The sequence below is a fragment of the Mus pahari genome, chromosome 19 (genome assembly GCF_900095145.1).
Source record: "Mus pahari chromosome 19, PAHARI_EIJ_v1.1, whole genome shotgun sequence".
NCBI lineage: Eukaryota > Metazoa > Chordata > Mammalia > Rodentia > Muridae > Mus > Mus pahari.
In genome coordinates this window covers 70,266,934-70,282,660 of record NC_034608.1, presented here as the reverse complement: position 1 = coordinate 70,282,660, position 15,727 = coordinate 70,266,934, and the positions used below count along the sequence as shown (strand labels likewise).

The 15,727-nt window shown below is 36.2% G+C and overlaps 1 protein-coding gene across 4 annotated transcripts in view; it reads left to right on the top strand.

Moving 5' to 3' along the window:
• Wdr17 (WD repeat domain 17) overlaps positions 1-15,727 on the top strand; it is an 85,318-nt gene that overhangs the window by 48,129 nt on the left and 21,462 nt on the right. For all 4 annotated transcript variants that reach the window (XM_029531888.1, XM_029531889.1, XM_029531886.1 and 1 more), the window contains 9 exons: positions 290-376; positions 3,758-3,922; positions 5,651-5,853; positions 7,121-7,270; positions 7,357-7,487; positions 7,881-8,006; positions 9,026-9,181; positions 11,501-11,565; positions 14,305-14,437. In XM_029531888.1, coding sequence (XP_029387748.1) covers positions 290-376; positions 3,758-3,922; positions 5,651-5,853; positions 7,121-7,270; positions 7,357-7,487; positions 7,881-8,006; positions 9,026-9,181; positions 11,501-11,565; positions 14,305-14,437 — 1,216 coding nt within the window. The remainder of the gene's footprint in view (positions 1-289; positions 377-3,757; positions 3,923-5,650; positions 5,854-7,120; positions 7,271-7,356; positions 7,488-7,880; positions 8,007-9,025; positions 9,182-11,500; positions 11,566-14,304; positions 14,438-15,727) is intronic.

The following is a 15,727-nucleotide window of genomic DNA, read 5'->3' as shown; positions in this document are numbered from 1 at the left end:
TGTCTCTGTCTGTGTGTGTGTGTGTTTGTGTGTGTATGTGTGTGTGTTTGTGTGTGGGCGTGTGTGTTTAACAGGGTTTCTCTATGTAACCCTGGCTGTCCTAGACCTTTTTCTATAGACCAGGCTGGCCTTGAACTCATAGACGTGTATACACCTCTGTCTCCTGAGTGGTAGGATTAAAGCACCTTTTCTTTCTTTAAGCATTCTGTGCCATTTTCAGAGATGGCATTTTCTCTTATAGTGCTGACCTTTGCATCCTACAGTTACGACTTTGTTTATGTCATTTTAGCATTATCCGAACAGTTGATGGTAAACTACTGCACAAATACAAACACCCGGCCGCAGTGTTCGGCTGTGATTGGAGCCAAAACAACAAGTAAGTTCTCACTGCCTAAATAATAATTATGTGTGAGAGAGTGAGCAAAACAAAACAACAACAACAAAAGTTCCTCTATTCCCATAGATAGAACCTATTCTCCTTGAATACTTAGCTGCAAAAGGGGAGCCTTGTAACGACTCAGTTGTTTTGACTATTTATAATCCATAGTGCTGTCATGTATGACTGAAGAACACTGACTTACTGACCTCAAAATAAATTTATAATATACTGGGGAAACAACATACTGCTAAGAAATAACACTATTGAATGTGAGACCCTAGAGTCGAAATGTCCTTCCTTTTTAAATTTCTTCTAGGCATCTAAGCAGTTCCATGTTGGCTTTCTCCTGCCCCCAGCTTGTGTTCCCGCCTCTGCACTGCATAATTTCCCACAATGTAGAAGTTCTCGTGGGTGGATTTGAAAGACAGGCTTGTGTGAGAGCTACTTATCCTGTAATAATCAGCCTTCATTTCAAATTAAATCCAAGTTAAAATTCCACTAAAATTGGACTTCCAACTGACAGGGTTTCAAAGAACTTTGTAGTTTGTATTTAAAAGCTCCTTTTGATAAGGTATAATGTGTTTTAAAATGGAGCTTTCTTTAGGGGTTGCCAAAAACCACAAGAATTCCTTTATGCTTCCCTGTACTAAATGCAGAAAACATACATAAATGTTAAAAACATACTTTCTGAGTCAAATAACATATAATACAAAAATAATGGACCTGTGTTTCTCCCGGTATGTATTCTGCAGTAGAAAACAGAGGTTTTTTTTTTTTTTTTTTTTTTTTTGCACATACCCAGGTGATATACAAAATTAGCTGATGACCCAGCCATCCTCCCTCCATCAGTTCTTATCTTGAAGACTAACAGTCACTGACAGCAAAAGCCACCATGCAGTGGGCCTCAGTGTTTTGGTTTGGTTTGCACACTCTGTCATGTCACAGTTACCATGTTTGTTTGTTTGTTTGTTTATGTTTGTTTCTGTCAGCCACCAAGACCAGCTATACTTGTAAGAAAAGAGAGGCAGAGAAGCAGACTCAAGCTTGGCAGGTTGAGACTGCTCGATTGGAATGGCAAGGAGCATAAGGTGGATCACATTTCAAGGGGCTCTGATCATCCACACACAGCCCCACAGCCCCCTCATACTCTCATAAACACACACACACACACACACACACACACACACACACGATCAGGTTGCAGATACTGCTCAGCGGTAGGGTGCTGGCTCAGCATGTGTGAGGCCCTAGAATATCTATCTACCTCTAGTACAAAGACAAATAGGAAAGCACAGATCTGCACACATGAATTCTACGGGCCAATCCATGAATATTCTCCTCGCTGATGTTGGTCCCCTTTATTTAAAACTTCGTTCCCTGTCACACTTCACCTAGGGTCGGACATAGATAATGTCTACCTGGATATCAGTAAAAACCCTACTTTTAAATTTTTTATTATTTATTCTTTGAAATCTTTATACATGTGTATATTTTATTATGTTTCCCATTCACTCCCACAAACCACCCCTCCCAACTCCGCATCCTGCTAACAAATACTGCATAGAAAACATTTTCATGACTTTAGAATTCTATCGTTTTCCCCATAAAATGTGCTGCAGCGCATACAATAAATTGCATCATTGGGTACATATTGATGTTTTCTCCCTCACCACTGTTGGTCTAATTTGCCTTATTTTGTGGTAATAAACACAGTGCCTTAAAGCATCTAGAGGAAGAAGGAGTTTATTTCATCTGACAAGTTCATGACTGAGGACAGTTAGGGCAGGAAACTGGAGGAAGGGACCGAATCAGGCCCTGGACAGAAGCAGCTTACTGGCTTGCTTCCTGGTGTGCATTCAGCTACATTTCTTATGCCACCCTATCGCCTACCCAGAATTAGTACCTCACACAGTGGGCTGGGCTCTCCTACACCAATTAGAGATCAAGAGCCCCTCCTACCCCACCCCAGACACACATACAACAGAGGACTGCTTGGTCTGGCCTCCATGCAAGAAGATGCACCTAGCCCTTGAGGAACTTGAGGCCCAAGGAAATGGAGAGGTCTGGTGGGATGAGGGCAGGGGGTGGACTCAGCTTGGAGACAGGGGAGGAGAAATGGAATGGGGAAAGATCAGAGAGTGGACCAGAAGGAGGATGGTGACTGGGCTGTAAAAAAAGATTAAAGCATCATCATCATCATCATCATCATCATCATCATCATGTGAAAAAAGTAGAGATCAAGAAAATGCCCAGTAGACATGCCCCCATGGGACAGTTTGATTCTGGCAGTCCTTGCACTGAGGTTCCTTCTTCCTAACTGTGACAAGTTGACAACCAAGGCCACCTGTCACAATGGTGTCCAGTCTTTATTTATATATACATATATATGTGTGTATATCAAAAAACCACATTGTCATGTCATCTGCAAAGTTTACACAAGAACTGCTCAGTTGAGTTGAAAAAAAGGGGGAGGGAAATTTGCAGTAAAAAAAATATATCACAATGCTTTAAGTAACTATGATTTTGTATCAGACCACATTCATAACTATCCTAAGCTACTTGTAGCCAACGGGGTACTTGTTGGATGTACTTACCCAGGTAAACTCCGTGAAATTACTGAATGTTTTATGTTGTGTTCAGCAGAATATTCTTAGGAAAATATAGTCCCAATGTGTATGATTTCCTTCTTCTCTTTAGGAGAAAGAGCCTGCTTTTATACTGGTTACGGTAGCTGCTCCATGAGTAGTCTTGTGTCTGGAAAATTCATAATTTCCCCAGCTTTGCTTAGTACCCATTGTTTCTTTTCTAGCTCAGTTTTGATCATCTGGTACAAGAAGAATTGCCCTCTTATTTATTGTGATAATGAATATATTAAAACATTGTTTTATAGTTCCATGGGATTCTTGTTTGCCTCTAGAAGAGTTTAAACTGAATGGAAAAGGGTACCAAAGAGGAGTGGAAAGGTGAAGGCGACTTACTGAAATAGTCCTTGTCAGCCATAAGTTTTCCACCTTCTTTCCAGGGGAAATGGTCTCTGTCTGTACCCGTCACACACACAAGAAAAGAAAAAGAAAGGAAAGGAAAAGAAAGGAAAGGAAAAGAAAGGAAAGGAAAGAAAAGGAAAGGAAAGGGAAAAGGAAAAGGAAAGGAAAGGAAAAAGGAAAGGAAAAAGGAAAGGAGAGGAGAGGAGAGGAGAGGAGAGGAAAAGAAAAGGAAAAGAAAAGAAAAGAAAAGAAAAGAAAAGGAAAAGAAAAGAAAAGAAAAGAAAAGAAAAGAGATCTTCATCTTTAGTAATTAGAACTGTGACATATTATAAAATTGTTAGTAGTAATTACTCTTTGATGATCATACTTTAACATTCCATTGGTGGCATTTCAGAGACATGATAGCCACTGGCTGTGAAGACAAAAACGTCCGTGTCTTTTATGTAGCCACGAGCTCTAATCAGCCCTTGAAAGTGTTTAGCGGGCACACAGCAAGAGTGTTCCATGTTAAGTGGTCTCCTCTGAGGGAAGGAATTCTCTGCAGTGGTTCTGATGATGGGTATGTATGTTTGAATTCTAATTTTCCTGTCCTTTAAATCATAAACTTACAGTTTCCCAGAACTGCACTGTAATATTAACAAATTATTTATGGAGAGATAGAAAATAAGTGCTTAGTGCATAGATAACTAATAACAAGACAAGTTTTAAGACCTAGTCAAATACTATCTGGTTTATACTGCCACTGTATTCCTGATTTTAAAATTTTTGTTTATTTTGCTCAAGGAAGATGCTTGTTTCTTTTTTATTATCAACAATGTTCATAGAAAATGATTTTAAAGTAAAAGAAGATCTGAAACAAATCTTTATAAAACAGGATAATTTATAACTTTTTGGTGTTTGATGTAGAAAACGTTTGTACTCTCGTGAAAACTGGCATGAAAACTGACTATAAATCTTGCCATAAAGTGAAATATATTAGAAATGAGAATGATTTTATACTTCTTATTCTTAGCAAGAGTTTCTAAAATTTTATGTTTATATTTCCTTTTTTGTTATAGTTTGTTTAGTCACTATTTAAAGAGAAGATAAAGTTATGTTAAAAATAATCTTACTTTGTACAAGTCATAGTGCTAAATACCTCCAGATTTATATTAAATAGCTGGGGATTCTCAGCTTTACTCTTTTGGGCTAAATTCCAATTAACTAGAAAAAAAGTTTTTGAAATGTGACTTTCAGTATGATTATTGTCTGAAGTTGAAGATAATATATATATATATATATATATATAACATATCTCATTGATAAGATTATTCCAATTTTTCTACATAAACTTTAATACTAAATTTTATTCTGCATGAAAAATAGTGTCATCTTATAATTGTCTGAGATGTATTCTTTAAATGCATCATTTTACTGATTTATGAAGCAATTATGTCTTTACTAAATTTAGCTTAGTATTCCCATAGGAGTCATCATTACCATAGGTGATATTTATACATCTGGAATGTGTCTCCCACACTTAAAGCAATATATCCTCAATATGCTAGTTAGTCTTTATAAATGTAGCAATTCATATTAAACCCCTTTTCACTTATTTATTTATATACATCCTGAAACATTTTATTTTCTTTCTTTTGACTTAAAATCTTTCATGGGATACATTTTGATCATTTGCCTTCTCCAGCTCCTTCCATAGATCTTCCCTACCTTCCTACCTTCCAAACTTCATGTTTTCTCTCTCCTATCTCTCAAAACGAAACTAAAAACAAAAGAAAAACCAAAACAAATACATAAAAATACTATAAAAATGCCAAAAACAAATTTAAAAATTTCTGAAACACTATATTTTCTACTGGTCATAAAATATCAGTAAAAGTTAAGAAAAATCATTTAGGAATAAATAGACCTAACATACGTCTTTATGTCTGCTGTAAAGAAAAAAAATCACATGTATGAGACATAAAACGCTTTTGAGAAATTGTATTGTTTTACATGAATGGGTGCTCTGCTCCCATCTGTGCACCGTGTGCATGTTTGGTGCCCAAGGATGAGGGCATCAGATCACATGGAATGGGAGTTACAGGTGGCAATGGGCCATTATGTGGTTGCTAGAAAATGAATCAGTATCTTCTAGAAGAGTACCTCTTTTTAACAACTCTGACCCATCTGTCCATCTCCATAAAAATGTTTTTTAAACATACTAAAATACAATATAAAACAAAAAGTTGTGTTCCATTGAGACAATGTTACCATTTTGGATAATTTTAGACATAAAATTGTCTTTCAGCTCTGTTCGAATCTGGGATTATACTCAAGATGCTTGCATAACCATTCTTAATGGACACACTGCACCTGTGAGGGGGTTAATGTGGAATACTGAGATTCCATACCTACTAATCTCTGGAAGCTGGGACTATACTATCAAAGTATGGGATACTCGGGGAGGAGTTTGCCTAGATACTGTGTATGATCATGGTGCAGATGTTTATGGTAAGCTCTTTTCCATGTACTTGTAATTTTGATGTAATTATGATGCTTATTTTTTTGAACAATGCAATATTTTTAAGTAAGCCACAGTATTTCATTTTGAAATGACATTTTTTTTCCACAATGGAGTAAACACATGTTTATTTTTTGTAAGCCTATTGTCACCACAACAATAGCCAAAGAAGATGCTAGGGATTATTCAGATGCATGTGGAGCCCATTCTGCAGGAATTGAGTTTCTGTTACATGTATGTGAGGCAGGTACATATATGCAGGTTGGATCCTGTCAGTTCCCTTACTCCAGATCATGAAACTAACAATAGTGCTGATATAACTTATCTAACCATTATCTTATTTGGGGGTATCACGGGTAATGTTTGTTTCTTGAATATAACGATTGTTAGTTCAATTAAGTGTGTGATGGAAAGCAAATTACCCATTTGTATTTATATTTTCTGTTATTCTCAAGCCTTACAGGGAGTAAGTAGGCATGTCCTAGAGAAAAAGGACCAAATCCGTGCATTCACAACTGGATGCTTTCCTTCAGAGGTCTCTTCTACTTGAGCTTAAAGCCCTGCCCCTGGGTGAAGGACTGCAGGCAGGCTAACTGCTGAGAGGAAGAGAATCAGGGCTTTGTTCCAAAGATGGAGATCCAGTTAGTCATCCAATCTCTAATGGTCAGCCCTAAACACGTGTATATACAGGCAACACAAAATAGGAGCAGTAGGTTACATTTGTATACAAACACACATATGTACATATAAAGCAATCATTACAGAAGAATACATCTGAATGTGGACAGTAAGGAGTGTTGGGGTGTGGAAAGCTATAGTACACACACACACACACACACACACACACACACACATATATATATATATATATATATATATATATATAATCTTTTTCTGTTGTCTGAAGTTAAAGGTCTTTTCATTTTGAAATCTGAACTTTCATTTATTCATCTGTTAATTCATGGATTTCATGAACCCTAATGGAATTACAATATACTTACTGCCTAACCAAATGAAATTTTGTTTTCTCATAATCGTACATTTCTAACTATATTTCCAGAATACACTAAGCAATGTATTACCTTCTTGTATTAATTAGATACAAGTAGAAACCTGGCTCAGAGAGCCTCTGAGTTACTTGCATTCCTTCATAACATCAATTTTGTCATAGTTTAATAAAAAAAGTACATATTTTTTAAAAGAAGCTTTTCCTAGGCTTACTTTTGTTAAAACAGGCTTATTTTTTTTTTCCACCAGGTTTAACTTGCCATCCAAGTCGTCCTTTCACAATGGCTTCCTGCTCCCGAGATTCTACAGTGAGACTCTGGTCATTAATACCTTTAATCACCCCTTTACAAATAAATATTCTGGCAGACAGATCTTGGGACGAAATTATCGGGAACACTGGTATTGAATATGTGCATGCACTTGATCTTACCTTTAAGTAATATTTTCTAAGTAAAAGTCCTCAGTGACCCTTCTCTTTTCCTCAGATAACGCGATACGACAAGACGCTTCCCCTCTACTCTGCGGCAAAGTGTCAAGAGACATTAAACAAGAAGTAGAAAAACTAACGTGCAACTCTCGAGTGAAAAAGCTAAGATTGTTTTCAGAATGTTTATCAGTAAGTATTATAGGAACTATAATTCTTACGCAGTCTCATTAGCCATCATGAGTCATCACGACTATTATCTTTAAACTGTTTCCTGTTTACACTCACCATCCCAGCTCCGTACAGGAATTTTAACACTATCTGCACAATATTAGAGAGCAGATCTAAAACCAGAAGAAAATAAATGAGAATGTGCATTTAGTTTGCTGTTACGGGTTTTTTGTTTTGTTTTGTTTTGTTTTGTTTTTGTTGTTGTTTTTTGTTTTTCTTTTTCTTTTCTTTTCTTTCTTTCTTTTTTTTTTTTTCTTTAGAGAACTGTATGGTATGATACCACTGAAGGGATAAAGTACTAGGAGAATTTCTTTTCTGTGCCATTGTTTTTGATTATTCAGTACCTACTTCCAGCCTCCAGGTGGCAGTGACAACTTGTGGAACTTGGTGTCAGTGATTAAAGGACAAGATGACAGCTTGCTTCCTCAGAACTACTGCAAAGGAATGATGCATTTGAAACACCTGATCAAATTTAGAACGGTAAGTGAAGTGCACAAGCGTGGTATACTCAAACCGAAATTTCCGGTTTTTAATCTATTAAAGGAAGATTGCTGGTAGGCTGAAATAAACATAGAAAAGATAAAATAGTGAGACAAATACTGAAAATATGAATTATTTAAGAAGAGGTTAAGGTGGCCATGGGTTCTATTAGATTGAATTCCAGAAGTCTGCAAATTGAATTTGGACCCCAGGAAAAGTTTTATCTTTACCCTGTGATCTCAAGTGATTATAGCCTATGAACTCTTGTGACTTTTAGTTACCTTATGTCTGAGAGAATACACTTCATCAACAATAAAATCGGCCCTGGGAGCTAAAAGTAAAAAAGCAACAGTTTATATATTTTAATGAAATATAAATAGTTCAAAGAGCAAGAAAGTCATACCAAGAAGAAGATTTGATGATTAACTTCATAAAAAGAGAATTCTTAAGTCACAAGTGAAATGCCCGACAATTATTTTAGATGCACACTAACAATATTGGAGATTGGAGAACATTTCTATATATCCAATTAGTTGTGTCCCAGTACCTTTGGCCTCTGGAATTCTAAATAACCTACAATTAGAAAGGACAGTAAGAATAAGAATGGGACTTCTATTCTTTCTCTCAAATGTATGTTAGATATTCTGGGACACTGAGACAGACCTCTTCCAAAGTGCTTACTCCATGAACTGATCAAAACATTGCAATACCTATCATATCCTACAGATAAATGTATCTCATTTAGAGGATGGAGAAATGACTCAGAGGTTAAGACCACTGGATGCTCTTCCAGACTTCCTGAGTTCACCCAGCAACCACATAGTGGCTCATGACCACCTAAAATGAAACCTGGTGCCCTCTTCTGGTGTGCAGGCATATATGCATGCAGAATACTGTACACTAAATAAATAAATCCTTTAAAAAAATATATCCTATTCAAACATTTAACTTTCAATAGTGCCTGCGTTAAGAGTGTCTGTTCTTCTACTCATTTCTACACTTACAATTTTTTTTTTCAGTCAGAAGCGCAAGAACTAACGACAATCAAGATGTCTAAATTTGGTGGTGGTATTGGCGCACCTACTAAGGAGAAAAAACTGAAGGAAGCTGCTGAAATCCACCTGAGATTAGGACAAATTCAGAGATACTGTGAACTCATGGTCGAACTTGGAGAGGTAGTGTGCTATTCAAGGAAAAGTGGTGTGTCTAACACAGCAGTCCACACAGTAGGGGAAAGACTAGTTCCATGTAGAGGTTAGCTTTGCCACATAAAATGCCTTCCTTGCCAAGCTCATGTCAGGTGTACACCCCACAGAAACAGTAATGTGGGGTGTCCAGGCTAACACAGCAGCCCCACTTAGGAACACCTATGTCCCACACCAGACATACAAATCATAAATTTTGTTGTGCGTTTCAGCCATCCATACCTGCTTTTATTAGCCATCCTGGATATTTTCATCTACGCTGAAGTCAGAAAATTGTTGCCAAGATCTTTAACGTACATGTGTTGGCTCATATGCTCAGAGCAGGGTCTCCTCTGCTTCTCACATGAGACTTATTCAACCACATGACAGGGACTTTTGTAATTTCTAAAGAAGACTGAAGCATCAAGCACAGGCTTCACAAAAGCTTAGAGTGCCATGTATAATCACAATTTAGAAAATAGCCTTCCCTGACAGGTGGGTACTGACTGAAATGAAACATGGAGAGAGCAGGGGCTTCTACTCTCAGACCTGGGAACTGGTTACGTGGTTATGAAAGTTCATTGTCTTTTACCCTCTTCTTCTTTTTTATTTTTTTTAAATGTATTTAGATCAGGACAAGTTACCTCTTTATCATAACAAAATGAAAGGTACGGTGGCAAGAATACAATATTATTCCTTTTTAAGAGCCTCTAGGTTACTGACATTTTTATTACAAAGTCCGGTATAAAGAACCCATACACAGGGTCTGGAGAGGGCTCAGTGGTTTGGCATGCTTCCTTCTCCCCCAGAGCACTAGAGTTTGGTTACATCACACTCTAGCTCCAGGGGATATGACCCCTTCTTCTGGCTTCTGTAGTCACCCACAGTCATGCGGCCAACACTTACATACATAGACCCATAAATAAAAATCTATCAAAAACAAAGAAACATGTAAACAGCATTAGTAAAAATTAAGCATGAAGTTTGTCAAAGAATATCAAAATGCAATTTAGCCTACCTTTTTATAACTCTTGATTCACTTACAGTTAAACAGTGAATTGCAGATTGACCCCAAATAATAAAATATCCTGGATTACTAAAAAGGTACTTAAAAGTATTTAAAAGTACTAAAAAATGTTTACTCGTCTCATAGTGATAATTTGATTAAATTTTAATGTTTCAACAGAGTCTTCAAAGTTAGGGTGGGTGACAAATGGAAGTAAATTTGGGGTCGAATGGTAAAATTCTTCATGGAGGTTTGCTTCTATTTGCGTATATGTCATCTTAAACTTTCTTAACATGTTCTCAGTTGGGAATCTATCTATGAAGCTGTATGGTTGGTCTGCTGTGCACGATCTAATAAGCTTGACAATCCCTGAAATTATTCTTGGATTCTTCAACAGTCTGAGTGCTTATAAGTCCTTGTCATCACCGCTTACAAGTTCTACTACAGTAATTTAACACCAAGGGATTAGGGGAGCATTTGACCTTTGAACTTACAAGTTTTGTTTGTTTTTTTTTTAATTGAAACAGCTTAGTGAATTCAAAGTTCATCTGCACTTCAACTTTCATTCTTCCATTCCCCATACAATAAAGACTTTTTTAAAAAGTAAAAACATATTTAAGGTACCTTTTTAGTACTATGATTTAAATATTCACTTTTTAAAAAATTATTCATTTAAAATTTAGCATATCATACATACCAATATACATGAAAATGTATACATACAAATAAAAATAAATATATTATTTATTTAAAATTTATCTTATAATTGTTAATTATCTGTCTTATAGCCTTAATTGCACTATAAATCCTAGTGTTTTGAAAAGGTTTATGTAAAATGAAATTTTTATTTATACAGTGATTTTTAAAAATCTTTTCTCTTTCAGTACTTAATTAGACCTCAAACCCGTATTTGAAGTAACAAAGTGTTGATTTAATAATGAGCTTCTTCATATGCTGTCTAAGTTATAAAATATGACAGATTTTCATTTAAAGGAAGCAATGATGGTAAAAAATATTATACAACAAATAATATGATGAAATTGTGGGATTTATTCAACAAAACTATTCCTCTTTCTAAGTTTATAATTAGATTTTCTCAGAAATGATACAATTCATTTTATTTTACATAAGTTGGTATTTGTTCCCTTTGGACTGTACTGAATAGATTACAAGTATATTCTTAATAATTTAATAATTTTAAAAATTATTTATTACTAATACAAATCCTTAGAGGTCTGCTTAGAATTGTGTAATGCTATTTAAATATATATATATATATTTCTGTTCTTTGTTCACTTTTGTAGTGGGACAAAGCCCTATCAGTCGCACCCGGGGTCTCTGTGAAATACTGGAGAAAGTTAATGCAGAGGTAAAGCCAAACGTCCGTGTCCAAAGCACATGTCCAAAAGATGATGTTCAAGTTATATATTGACATAGAAAGAGTATATAAATATAGCAGAAGTTCTTAATATTTCTTATATCTATGTTATATTAAATAGTAAAATGATTTTGTATCTGTAACTTTAATAACTAGATGACTTGGTTACAAAGTGTTTGGGTATTCTGTTTATCCTGATTGCTTATGAATAAAATAGGAGGAAGTTTCTCCTTATTTATGGAAAAAAAAAAGTCCAGCAAATTACCCAATGTACAATTGCTACAAGCTGGGTTATTATCTCACAATTCTTGAGGTCAGACATCCAATCGGTTTATTGGCAGTAGGTCAGTGGAGGTTCTAAGGGAGATTTTCTGGTGGCTTCCACAGTCTTTGGCATCTGCTAGCTAACAATGTATAACTGCCCTCACTAGCTTCATCCACTGTGTCTTATTGCCCAATATATAATTTGCTTAAGAAATGTAGTCATACTGGATTTTAGGTTAACCTTATTATAGGGTATAATCCCCTATTAATTTAGTAAGGTACATAGAAAAAGATTGTATTTCATTGTAAGATTGCATTCAAAGGTCCCACATGTTAGGAGTTCAGTGTATCCTTTTCAGAGCATATTTATCCTCAGAACACAGTCTATCTGATCTGCCACCAGCAACCGCTTATTTTATACCTTGTGCATGCTAATTCCTGTGCTAAGCCTTAGAGTACTATTAGTTATCATTCTTTTGCTATTCTAAAGAGAAATATGAAAGTATTTTTCTTTAAAAAACAGGCTTAGGAAAAACTCTGTTGCTAATCATGCATATAGTTAAGATTAATAAAGGCTAAGCATGAAGACTAGAAGGATGTGTACAGTCTTCCATGGGATAGTAGACTGTTGCCTAACAATCCTGTCTTCCAGAAAATGGATAAGTCTGAGCCTTCAAGCTCCCAGAATGCCATACCCTTTCTATATGAAGGATCACACTTAGGAATGATACTATTCCCATGAATGCTTAATAAACTCAAGTTAGTAGTGACTTACTGTATAAAACATGGCTTTGCCTCAATGTAAACTTAAGTTGTTTAGGACCAAGGTATTGTCACTCATTCATTGATAATAGCAGGTAAAACTAAATAGTATTTGGTCCTTTGTGCTTATCAATGTACTTTTGTAACATCTGTTATCACATTATTTTTGAATACAGTGTTTTTAATGGTCAGTCTTTATAAGATAAATGTTCGCAACCTTCAAATATGTTGTAAAAGAAGACAGCTGGCATAGACTTTCACTTGTCCAATTACAAATCAAGAGAAACTAAAAGAAGGCACTAGAAAATGTGTTTGAAGACTAGTCACTGGAGAAAAGGAACTAAAGAATGCTGAAGTTGGAGTACAGAGTCTCAGGGCTCAGTGCCTAGTCAGAGTGGAAAAGAAGCAAGCCTTAACTGTTCTAAACCTTTTGAACATTTAAGGTTTTTGTCTTGATCCTAAGATCAACAGAAGACGTTAAAGAATTTTTAAAAGGGTAGAGAGGGACCAGATCAAATTTCCATATTGAAAATTCACATAAGATGAAGAATATGGTGGACTGAAGAAGGTAGTGGCAGATAGGAGAGCAGCGGATGGACATCTGGTCCTTCTCCACTGAAGGAGCGGCAGCAGAGCAGCATTGGAAGAAACAATAGGGCAGAGCGATGGAGAAGACAGGCCGACTGCTCTGACATACTTAGCATTGGAGCCTTACATAGTGATGATGAGGAAGAAGACAGGCTGGCAACTCCTGTTAAAATGGCTTTAGTGATAGACACTAAGGATTGTTTCAATATTTCTTGGGCTTTAGGCTTGAAAATAAATGGACAGATGTTTTGGCTTTGACTGAGATTTCAAAACAAAGTACCAACGAAAACTTGGGAGTGTTTGAATTAAGTAACACAAAATACCATGAGCTCTCTTTGAAGTGATTGAGCTGAATATTTTCTTGTTATTTTCATAGCAATATAAAATAGGTAATATTACTTATTTAGCCCATATAAATTTGGGCCATATAAGGATATTATTTTTCTTAGTAAAAGTTAAAAAAAAAAAAGGTCAAAAGCTTTGGGTATTTAATGATGAAGCAAGGTTAGAATAAGTTGAATAGGACAGGGAGAAATGAATCGGCAGATTGCAAAGCAGAAAATATTTCCAAGTGTATGTATCTTCAAAAGCCAATAAGCTGACTTTTTCTTGTATTTCTTAAATGTTACTCAGTTGTTAGAGTGCTTGCCCAGAATGCACAAAGCCCTGGGATTGATCTCTGGAGCACTATAAACTGAGCATGTCTGCAACCCAGTAGTCTGAGCATGGAAATAGCAGAGCCATATGTTCAGGCTTATTCTCAGCTATATAGTGAGTTCGAGACTAGATTGGGTTGCATATAACCTTTTCTCTAAATAAATAGGTAAGTGAATAAACAGGTAGATGATAGATAGATGCATAGATAGATAGATAGATAGATAGATAGATAGATAGATAGACAGACTGACCTAAAGTGTTTCAAAAGAAAATCAAGAAAGTATTTTATAGAGCTTTTTATTTGTATTCCATATATGATCTACCTTTAAAATATACTTAAGTCTTTATAAAACCTAAAAAGTTTAGACTTTTTTTTGAAAATATCAGTTCAGTTGACAAACATTAAAACTAACATTTTAATTAAATTTGGCATAATAAAAGTTGTCCTCATTTCTTTAGGAGAGCTGATCAGTTAATTCAGGAAGATAAGGATGAGGTCATTCCATACTGTATAGCCACTGGGGATGTGAAAAAGCTCGTCAATTTTTTTGTGTCCAGGGGTCAGCTTAAAGAAGCACTGCTTGTTGCACAGGTACAGTCACCTAAGCATTTCGGGTAAATATATGGGCAGGTGGTTATGAGGAATGGAGGAAGCCATGTTGGTCAGTTTCCTGTGATGGACAGTCACTGATCGCTTCTTGTGCTCAGCTCACTTTCCCAGGCTTCTGCATCAATATTCCTAGTGTGTTCACATTGAATTTATTCTAGACTTTTTATTCAAACAAGGGTGTCTCAACTGACAACTATCTCTGAGCTCTGAACATCTCACTTAAAGTTTGACCAACTATTTCTTGTTACAGTCACTTGATAATTTATGTAAATACAGTGGAGTTAATGTCTCTATAAAAAAAATTCTAAGATTGTTTGTAAGAGATACTATAAACTTCAAACATGGTTTAAGTATAATTTGTTTAAAACAATAGCCTGGCATGGGTAGAAGGTTCTGAAGTCACTTCAGGGCCTGGGAAGTGGGGTGCCACTGAGCAGCCCACCTGTCTTGGCCCCAGTGACGAAGCTGAAGAAAGTTTCCTCCTCTTAATCAACCAGAACTGGAAACAAAACAGCAATCTCCCTTTTCAGAAAGGAAAAGAAAGATGCCTTTACTGTGTAAGTCAGAGGAGTCAGCCCATGCCCTGCCCTGGCAGCCTTAACTATGTAAGAGGGAAGAGTCAGGCTATGCCTCAAAAGGGGGTCCTGGGATTGGCTTCTAGTTCAAAGTCACCAGCACATTGTGCCTAAGCATTTTTTTGTTTGTTTGTTTTTAAAGGAAAATAAAGGGTCATTAGTTTTCAGATTTTTTTTTAATGTAGACAAAAGTTAGCAAGAACGAGGCCTTCTGTGTCTTTTTTCTTTTCTTTTCTTTTCTTTTCTTTTCTTTTCTTTTCTTTTCTTTTCTTTCCTTTTCCCTTAGCTTTCTTTTCCATGTGTTTTGGAAGCAACAAATTTTTGTATGAAAGTTTCATTTCTGTTCCTGCCTCTAGAAATAAAAAATACCCTGGGCCCAGCAAGACTGCCCAGTGTCTAAAAGTGCTTTCTACACAAGCCCCACAACCTGTGTTGGATCCCTGACACTCTCACAAAGCTCTGTGGTTGCTGTGGTCCATATACCCAAGCACTCTTACTTCAAGATGGGAGACTGAGACAAGATAATCAGCAAGAAGCTAGAATGTGTGCAGCACAGTGCAGGGACAGAAACTAGAGAGTAAGCTTCAAATCAAGGTGGACACAGGGAACTGACATCAGCAGTGCTGTGTTCTACATGCCAGTACAAACACACACACACACACACACACACACACACACACACACACACACACACACA